This window comes from Schistocerca piceifrons, chromosome 9 (genome assembly GCF_021461385.2).
Source record: "Schistocerca piceifrons isolate TAMUIC-IGC-003096 chromosome 9, iqSchPice1.1, whole genome shotgun sequence".
In the NCBI taxonomy this organism is placed as follows: Eukaryota; Metazoa; Arthropoda; class Insecta; order Orthoptera; family Acrididae; genus Schistocerca; species Schistocerca piceifrons.
Genome location: NC_060146.1, coordinates 20,716,722 through 20,727,392, shown reverse-complemented (window position 1 = coordinate 20,727,392; position 10,671 = coordinate 20,716,722). Strand labels below are relative to the sequence as shown.

General features: G+C 38.9%; 1 protein-coding gene across 1 annotated transcript in view; it reads left to right on the top strand.

Annotated features, from left to right (window-relative positions):
• LOC124717296 (longitudinals lacking protein, isoforms N/O/W/X/Y-like) overlaps window positions 1-10,325 on the top strand; it is a 269,156-nt gene extending 258,831 nt beyond the window's left edge. Inside the window, exon 4 of the mRNA XM_047244123.1 lies at window positions 8,454-10,325. Within this exon, the coding sequence (XP_047100079.1) occupies window positions 8,727-10,118 (1,392 nt within the window). The 5' untranslated portion in view covers window positions 8,454-8,726 and the 3' untranslated portion in view covers window positions 10,119-10,325. The remainder of the gene's footprint in view (window positions 1-8,453) is intronic.
• Window positions 10,326-10,671: the final 346 nt, after the last annotated feature.

Genomic DNA, 10,671 nt, shown 5'->3' with positions numbered 1-10,671 from the left:
AGGTAATTATGTCAGTATTATATTGTGTTGTCATATAAACTATACTTTTTGTCATAAACAGAATGTTGTTTTTGAAGACCTTACATAAACGAGTGCAAGTCAGGTATCGTTGATATGAAAACGTTGACAAATTGAGATTCCTGTAATTGATGCTCAATTACAAAATGATGATTTTTTGTTGTCATTGAACAGTTTATTGCTATACTTTGGTTCTCTCATTTAACTGTCAAATATTTTTTCTGTGTAGGCATGTTGGTGCATCCTAGTCTGATCTTTATATTTCACCTCTGTTATGTTGAGGATTTAACTGTGCACTGACATACCTGTGCAGTGTCATATTAGGAATTGTCAGTACAGCACTAACAAAAAAATATGGTATGAGAGAATGTCTTCTTCTGATAATTTTCAGTTAGGAACAGACCAACAATGCTTTCAGAATACCACCACAGTATATGTAAATTTGTCAAAAGAAAAAAAAATAAATAAATAAAATAAATTTGCTGGTGGTGGTATATTCTGCTTATTAGCCAGGTTGATCACTGCTAGTTGAGCCCTCCCCATTTCTCCCAGTTTATCCTCATCCTTTTTGCAGCTGCATATGACACCATTCATCTTTACACTGTCAGTAGTCTGGTGTCGTCCTCTTCCTGTGGTCTTCTTCCCAGTCAGCATTCCTTCTAATCTGTCCTTTACTGTCCAGTCTTTTCATCCAGTGTCCTAGCCAATTTATTTCCTCCTCTTAATTGTTTCCAAGATTTGTCTTTTCTTACTTACTCTATGTTAATGCTACCTCATTCCATATTTCCCAGATTCTGTTCTTCTCCAAATCCACATTTTAAAAGCCTGTAAGCATGTCTCTCCTCTGTGTCAGTGTGTCCATGCTTCAGCACCATAGAGGACAACAACTGCTTGTACACTACTTCACTTATCTTTGCCTGGAATTATTATTTTACTACACAGATGAAAATACAACACTTTCTGTAAAACATTTGTTCTGTGCAATATTGTTTTTATTTCTTGATTACGTGCCATGTTGACTGCTTGTTTTGCATATTCAATCTCCGCACCTGGTGTTCAGTTCTTTTAAGATATTGTTTATTGCTTATTCATTTTCAGTCAGTAATACTATGTCATCAGTAAATGTTGAAAATTTTATTATCTTCCCTTCTCTTGACACACAACTCTTTCTGTTGGATCTGTTTTTAAATGGACTGCTTAAATAGATATTAAACAGAGTGCGTGAAACACACCTCCCCCAGTTTCAATTACTTGTATCATCTCCTGTGATTAGTTCTACTTTTGAAGGTAACAACTCACCAAGTAGTAGATATGCTGAGTCATCAAAAGGCACATAAAAGAGACTGATGACTCTGCTAGCTTTAGGAAAAATCCTTTCTCAAAACTATGGAGAGTTCGTGCATCCAACCTCTCGCCCCCCCCCCCTTCTCTCTCTCTCTCTCTCTCTCTCTCTCTCTCTCTCTTCCCCCCCCCCCCGCCCCCTTCTCTCTCTCTCTCTCTCTCTCTCTCTCTCTCTTCCCCCCCCCCCCGCCCCCTTCTCTCTCTCTCTCTCTCTCTCTCTCTCTCTCTCTCTCTCACTCTCTCTCTCTCTCTCTCTTCCCCCCCCCCCGCCCCCTTCTCTCTCTCTCTCTCTCTCTCTCTCTCTCTCTCTCTCTCTCTTCCCCCCCCCCCCCGCCCCCTTCTCTCTCTCTCTCTCTCTCTCTCTCTCTCTCTCTCTCTCTCTCTCTCTCTCTCTCCCCCCCCCCCCTCTCCCACACACACACACACACACACACACACACACACACACACACACACACACACCTGTATAAATACATTGTAACAGCTATGTTCTGCAGGGAATTTCCAAATTACCATACTCACTTCTGTTGTTGTGTCATATAAAGATAGTTAGCCTCTGTTATTACCCCTTTAATCCAGTCTGCTCTAGGATAACTTAAAATTTAGTCTAGGAAACTATATCGTAGTCTTTTTCCAAGTAAGAGGAATGCAAAACCTTCCATATATCTTTCTATCTATATTTCCTCGGCTATTTATAATATAGTCCAGTTATATTTCTCATATCTAAGCCGTATCTGAAGCCAAACTGTTCTTAATCCATTTCTCTTCACTTTACATTACAATTGAGATATTCTCTGGAACCACAGTTTAACAAAAATACATTGAGATCAAGATACAGAGAATCATACCATGTATTTATTTATTTACAGCTCTTGTACATGGACTGGATGACTTGGATTTCAGTTCCGTCATTGTTCCAGAGAGTGCCTTGATTGTTTATTTGTTATTGTTATTAGAATTTCTGCTGAATGAGATATCAGACTTGTTGTTGTTGTCATCATTGTCATTGTCGTCTTTAGTCAAAAGACAGGTTCGATGGAGCTCTCCACGTTAGTCTATCCGACAAGCTTTTTCACCTCTGCATAACTATTGCAGCCTACATCCATTTGAACCTGGTTATCGAGTTCGAGCCTTGGTCTCCCTCTACAATTTTCACCTTCCACACTTCTTTTCACAATGAAATCAACACTACCTTGAGGCCTTAGGATGTGTAATAACATTTGATCACTTCTTTTAGTTGAATTGTGCAATAAATTTCTTTTTACCATTATCCAATTCCGTTGCTACTTGAGCTCCATATCTAATCTGCAGAATTCTTCCATCGCATCACATTTAAAAAGCTTCTATTCTCTTCTTGCCTGAACTACTTATGGTTCACATTTCACTTCCATGAGGTTGCACTCCAGATTAGTACCTTTTAGAAGAGAGTTCTTAATGTCTAAATTTATATTAGATGTTGACAAATTATTCTTTTTCATATATGCTTTTCTTGCTATAGCCAGTCTGCATTTTATATCCCTTCTCTTCTGCCATTATCAGTTATTGGAATTATTGTCATTTATTCATGAGAGTAATTTTCTGTCTTTCCTTTCTTTAAACTTCTGAAGCATCCGGTTGGAATCTCCACTAGCTGTTTCCTTGCATTTAATTTCCTTAACTGCTATTTAACTTATACCATAACATTTTGACATTCTAAATCCTTAGTGCTCTTTGAGTTATTATTTCTTGTCCTTCATATCCACAGCATCTGGATGACATCTTGCTTCATACAGTTCTACTAAGTGCCTCTGTCATTAATTCATGATGCCTTGCTTTCTGCAGTTTCATTACCATTCTAATCTTTTATCACCCACATTATGTTCCCCTCCCCCTTTCTGAAGGCCATGTAAATATTTCCCCAGTACATCAAATCACAACTCTCTTCCTTTCTAGTTACTCAGTTTGTTTACCTTTCTTTGTAGATATTCTGCTCTAGATTTATCAGTTTCATTTCTAAGTTGACCATGTAGTGCCTATATCTTTTTCACCCTCTTATTTGCTGGAGTTTTTATGTCCTCTTCTTTCTTGAATCTTCTCCAAAAAATTTTGTGTTAGTTACAGTTTTCTTAGTGATATTATTCTCTTTAAAATCAACTGTTTCTTCGACTGCTTCCTGTGTACAGTTTTTAAGGCAAATCTAATTTTGCAGCTACTGTCTAATGAGCTGTGTGTTTGGGTTCTTTTATCCTGGAATTATTCTTCAAAAAGTTCCCTTGCTTCTTCCCATTTTTACTTCTGCCACATAACATGTGCTTTTCCTTTTTTCTATTTTCTATCTTTTGCATCAAATAATTATGTCTCTTATCAGGATGACATAATCTCAGTTGATATCCTTGATATCACTTCTGGTAATATCATGGTATTTCTCAAACACTTCGTAAATTGTTCATGTACCAAAATGTAGAATAAATTTGTTGTGTGTGGAAGTAAGTTGGACTAACCCAAGCATATATTCTGTGTTGTTTTTTGCATTATATTTTCAATAATTATGGGGTTTCTTTTGCAGAAGTCCACCCCGAGTCTTCCTCATCCATTACTTTCTCAAAACCTGCATTTTCTCACTGTTCTTCAATCTCGGTCTTCAACTGCTACCCCATTACACTCACACATTCCTATTAAGCATGCACCCTTCTTTACTTTCCTCTTTTACATCCTAAGTCTTGTCACAGTTTTCATTCACTTCCTCATGAGGTTGTCTGCTGTGTAGCATTTATTTGTGTAATGTTGTAGAAATTTCTTCTCTCTTGGTATTTTACACTGCTAATCAGCTTTTCAAGACACGTATCTCACTAATATCACTTAATCCTTCACCTTCGGTCCTAATATTATCCCAATGCTAAGAATTTCTTTAAATTTTCCTCAAGAATAAAATACTTCAAATTTGCTTCTGACATACATGTCGAGTCGCAAACAGGCACAACGAGAAAGAATGCTAGAAATGCACAGTTTTCGGACTATGCCCTCCATCTGAAGGAGAAATCACATACGAGTCATATACACTTCTGCTGTTGTCTTGAAGCACTATGATCCTACTGTAATGATTCAGATCTCAGTGCCCAAAGATGGCAGTGGCCATACATGCATGAATGTGTGTGCGTTTTCTACTTGTGACGAAGGACATAGTCCAAAAACTGAACATTTTTAGCTTTCATCAGTAAACACTTTCGGGCCAAATTGCTGTGGTCGATCTGTAGAACTTCTTCTCCCTGACGTTTCGTTCTCAGTGTGGCAGTAGTTGTGGCAGGGTTTACATAGGAACTACAAAAAGAAGCATCAATACACATTTGACGGAGCACAAAAGAAACTGTCCGCCTTGGGACATATCGACAAATCGGCAGTAGTGGAACATGTTTTTAAGGATGGAGATCACGAAATAAAATTTGGTGAGACAAGCGTGCTAGCGAGGGCGTCGCATTATTATACACGTATGTATAGAGAGGCAATTGAAATCCACAAACATCAATACAATTTTAATCGTAAAGAAGAAGGATTAAAATTGGACAAGGTATGGCGGTCGACGTTGCATCAATCACGTGACAATCGATTGCCAGCAATTGAGAGAACAGACTATAGCCAGAGATAGCTACACATCAACGCCACGTGACGTGCGGTGGCGCCCTCTACGATCTCCATATAAGCGGCAGCCCCAGCTCCTAGCAGCCAGTCGTCAACTCACCTCGGAAGATGTTCTCCGTAGTTGAGAACGAAATGTCAGGGAGAAGAAGTTTTACAGATCGACCACGGCAATTTAGCCCAGAAGTGTTTACTGATGAAGACGCCGGCCGTGAAAGCCTACATGGGATGAGTTTTAGCTTTCTTTTCCATCGTGCTTGTCTGCAATTCGACACCTCTATCCTTACCGTATTGTTGTTGTACTGTTGTTCTGTACTTTCCATTATTTGATACTCTGAATTTGTCATTTATAAATTCTGTTTTCTGTTTACATATCATTTCAGATATTCCCACTGTGTTTCTTTTCATTTCTCCTGCAACTTCTCTTCTAACAGGATCTTAACATTCTGTGTTCCTATTCATAATGTTCTCTACTTGCTCGTTTTGACATGATGTGCTTCACCATTGCCCACTTGAACATTTGAATGGAGAGATATTTTAGGTCCAGAATTATTTTTTTCCGTGGAAGGATTCATTTTGCTACTTTTACTGTTATAACATATATGAAGGAAGATAGCTGTCACATTGTGTTTATATTGTGTTTATATTGTTGCACTGTGTGTTTAGCCAATTTGTAACTGTTTTGATGAAAGCAGTACGAGATATGTACCCACCACCCACCACTGACAGAAGACACTGAATCACATACAGGCACAATGAGAAACAATACTAGAAATACTTAAACTTAGAATGGAGTCCTTCCTCAGTATAAAACACTCACACACGTACACAACAGCTACTCTGTCACGCACCATTAATGTCACCAGGCAGTAACCCCAACACGAACAGCAATTTCCTGCAGTTGGTGAGGGTCTTGAGTAGGAGGGTAGCTCTGGGAGAAGATGCTAGTGTTGGCTGTGGGAGCATAAAGGGGCATGGTGGTGACAGGATAGCAGGATAGGGCAGCTAGGTGCAGCATTGGAAGGCTGTGTAGGTGGGGAATGAGGGGGGGGGGGGGGGGGGGGGGTGGGGGGGGGGTAGAGAAGTGGGCAGGACTTGTAGGTGCAGTGGCAGAAGGCAGATGACAGGGACTAGCAGAGGTTGAGGCCAGGGAGGTATGGGAACAAAGGATATGTTGTAACAGTGTTCCCAGCTGTGCAGTTCAGAAAATCAGGTGTTGGCACAGGCTGTGAAGCATTCATTAAAGAGCAGCACATTGTTTTGGGTGGCATGTTCAGCAAATGAGTGATCCAGCTATCTCTTTTCCACAGTTTGGCAGAGACAGTGCATGTGGACAAACGGCTTGTTAGTAGTTACACCCGTGCAGTATGCGACACGTGGTTGCAGCTAAGTTTGTAGATTGCGAGAGATGCTTTCACATTCAGAAAAATTTCCTTCTTGTCACTGTATATCTTGGGAACTATTGCACTCATTGAAATAACATCTTAGTGTCTATACAAAATGAAATGTATTTAAAACACAGAGTAACTTACCTGTGGAGAGGATGGCATATAGCAGAACAGTATACATTTGTCTCACAGCAGGAAAGAGAAATTGATCAAAACATATTCACAAACACAATATTTAATGAAAGTAAGAGGTTTATTAGGATACATTATATACTAGTCAGACAATCGGTAAACACCATTTAATTCAGTACCAGAGTCCAGGTCAGTGGAACTATTGGTGTTGTTGCCCTTAGTGACAGATATTAGAAGTCTTTGTCCCACTGTTGTAATACACATTCATTATTGCATGCTTTCTGTATTACTCATTTCTTGCCAGTCTTCTGGTGGTCCTTTTTCAGTTGCCTTGTTCAAAAATTTTCTAATCGAATTAATGTAATATTTTTATTCTCTTTAGCAATATTTCATTTGACCTGAGTCCAGTTGTGTTCTGTCGTATTGAAATAGCAATAGCAATGGTAGGTGGCAGTCTGAGAACTTTAAGGCTGTACTTTTTTTTTTACCATTTTATCCACGAGATAAACTGGATACTTTAGCTTGTGTTGTGGCCCGAGTTCTAATGATTCTACCCTTTTCAAGCTACTATCAACTGGTATGTTACATTTCTCTTCTTTCCTTGTTGCCTTTGTGGGGACCTTATCTTATACAACAGAATAATGGGGCATTGTCCATAAAAATTGTTTAGATTTTTGTTTCGAAGCACCGAGTGAAACCATTTGACAGAAGTATTGTTGTTTATCTCTTCATGGTAGATGGGACATCTTATTTGAACTAAATAACATAAGACAATTAGGACTGAGACCTTTTGAATTTCTGGCAAGTGCTAAATTGTTCTCTTCCCTCTGCCCATTTGAGTAGCTATACTGCTGCTGACGGTATCGTCTGTCCAGTCCTTTTTTTTTTTATTTTTTTTTAACTGTGTCCCACATTCATCCAGATATCGTCAAGATTTGTTGCTACTAATTCCCCAAGAAATCAGCAGCAGCAGGCTGTCAAATCTGTATGATCTATTAATAATTAGTGGCCACAAGTAGATTTATAGTGGAACCCTACTGTTTCTTAACTTTTAGTGAGGGCGATTCACTACTTCGACATGCTGTCCACTGCTTTCAAGTGTCGGATGCCATCTTCTTGAAAAATGTGTGTATTTCACAGAAAATCGTTTCACAGAAAATCGCATCTTTCTGTAAAGACTCAAATTTTGTGACTCTTGTCCTGAAGTGCCTCTTCTTCCAGCAGGACAGTAGTAGCAACACAGTGGGAGCTGTGATGCCAGTGCAGCTCCCTCTGGTGTATTGTTGGTGGGAGCAGTCCAGTCTGCTACCTGTCAAATCTCAGCTAGATTAAGTCAAACTATATGGTATAAATAACTATTGCCTGGTCAGTATCGTTTCACAATGCTAGGATAGCATCATTCATTTCTCTGTGCAGGAAAAACCCACAAGGTTTGTGCTGCATCTAAATCCATGTCAGCTGACTCGCCTTTATGGTCATCAATTCACTTATGCCATTGTAATACATTTCCACAAGGAGATACTGATGAATATATAAAATTAATTAACTGAAAAAGTTTTGCAGGTGTTTGTTTTCCATTTGAAGTAATATACTTAAGTAATTAATACTGCATGTTTTGTTCATGTGCCCTTCCATAACAAAAGTTTCTCAAGTTCATGGAACTTACTGATTTTGTCATTAAGAGTGCCAGAAGTGCAGTTAAAAAGAAAGCAACACACATTTTCTGTTGCACAAAAAGTAAAATTACAAAATCTGACAATTTAGTTTTGTGTGATTTCGTAGCAACGTTTATGTGAAATGTTTGTGTGTATTTATTAATTTGTGGTTATTTTTGATGCAGTTGTCCTGTGTATAGTTGCAGCACATGTCTTTGTACCTCACACTCATGCGTTATGCATATATATTTTTTAAACTTCTACTTCTTGGAAATAATTTGATTAACATAAGATTTTTACACACTAGGTCAGGAGGCTCAGAATTGTGGAACAACGATGGTATCTGCAATTTGAAGGCAGTTTTGTGCCCTGGATTAGCTGTTGTTCACAAAAGGTTGAAGATTCCACTCTGCAGAACCCTGAGAAACACTGTTTTACTGTATGAAGACGTTCAACATGGATCTAAATATTTCCTTGATGTTCGTAGGAAACTGAGTGCGTGTGTATTTAATGATTTCACTGAAGTAGTTCAGCCAGCTTTATACAAGTGTTTGAAGTCTCATGCAAACGGCTAAACAGTATGGATCAGAGCAACAATGTTCATTTGAAATGGAATAAACATCAAGCTACTTTGGTGTCTATTTTTGATACTCTATTGGACAATGAGAAATTAACAGACTGCACAATTAGTGCTGAGGGGCAGTATTTAAGAGTACATAAAATAATTCTTTCAGCTTGTAGTCCATATTTTGAGGAACTGTTCACCAAAAACTATGAGAAGCACCCAATTATTATTCTGCACGGTGTAAAGTATGACACGGTTAAGGCTTTGATGGACTTCATGTACCGTGGTGAAGTAAATGTACCACAAGAGGAGCTTAGTGGTGTTCTTAAGCTATCAGAGTCCCTTCAGGTAAGGGGACTGTCTGGCAGTGGATGTGTGGATGATGTCAATATGCAGAAAGGCAGTGGAAGAGATGTGCCACCAGTATTTCCAGAAACTCTTCCATCCCAACCTGCTGCTTGTGTGTCACGCTTCACTTCAGGTGAGAATGAATCGGAAGGAAAGTCGCAGTCAATTAGAGGAAACTCTCCAGTTGCGTCTTCCCAGGACGGATGTCCTGTGGGAGCAGACGCCATTCCTAAATCCACTCGGAAGTACAGAAAAAATATTAATCACAGTGAATCTGATCAGAGACCAGATCAAAATGTGTTTGGAGATTTCATTACTCCTGATCTTGATAGTATGCATCAACTTCCAAGTCAAAGGCAAGTAATGCCCACAACGTCTAGCTCAGCTGGTGAACGAGGTTTCAGCCCAGTTCATTGTCAGTCCATGTGCAGGGAGTTGAAGAGCTCCAGTGGGGAAATAGATATCACAGAAAATGAACAGTTTTTAATGCCGGAAGCAGTATTAGCTGACAAAAGGTCGAAAAATCTGAGTACATGCCAACAGGAGATATCACTAGAAACAAAATCTGAGGCCCTTGAGAGTCAGATGGAAATTGTGGAAGATCTTACTCTCAATGATGATGATGATGATGATGATGATGATGATGATGATGATAATGATTATCATGATGATGATTATCTTGATGAAGGTAACAGTGCTGAAGATAACACTGGGGAAGGCAGGAGAATGAGTGAGTGTCTTACATATGAAGGGAATTTTCGTTCTCAAGGTATTAATGATCTACATCCACCATTAGGCAGTGATTATTTAAGGAACTCAATTTTGTCGACACCATCCACAGTGTTATCTAATCGATTTGACTGTCCCACTTGCGGAAAATCATACCTGTACCGCAGTGGCTTACTCAGACATGTGAAGCACGAATGTGGTAAAGAACCTCAGTTTCAATGTCCCCGTTGCAACAAACGGTGTGCTCGGAGTGATCAGTTGAGGTCACATATGTCAAGTCGTCGTTGTCGGATGCTGGACAGTGTAGCGTATTTTGAAGGGAACAGGTAATGTTATGAACTAACACAAAAAATGATGAGTGTTATTGAATGAATTTGTGGTCATTAGTGAGGACTTTTTCTTGTGTGTTTAACCTGATGAATGTAAATGTTTATGTCGCTTTAAACAATGAATCATTGTGTGTGGCTGCAAGTTTATCCCAATAATAACTGTGTGATTTGTGCGTGGTATAATTGTATTTAAAAATCATTTGGAATCTTTGTAGTCTGAAATGCGAGGGCTATCCACAAAGTGCATTACATTTTGGAATTAAAAATAAATAAAGTATTGGAAATTTTTTTATTATATACAGATGAAAGCCACACTTAAATACTACTTTTCTACATAGTTGCCATTTAAATTAAGGCACTTATCGTAGCGATGGACGAGCTTGGAAATTCCTTCGTTGTAAAATTCAGCCGCCTGCGCCTTCAACCACGTAACGACTGTCTTTTGGGATAGAAAAGGTGTGATTTTTGTGGATTTACTGCAAAGAGGCACTACAATAAACTCTCAAAGGTATTGCCAAACTCTGCACAACCTCAGAAGAGCAATAAAAAACAAG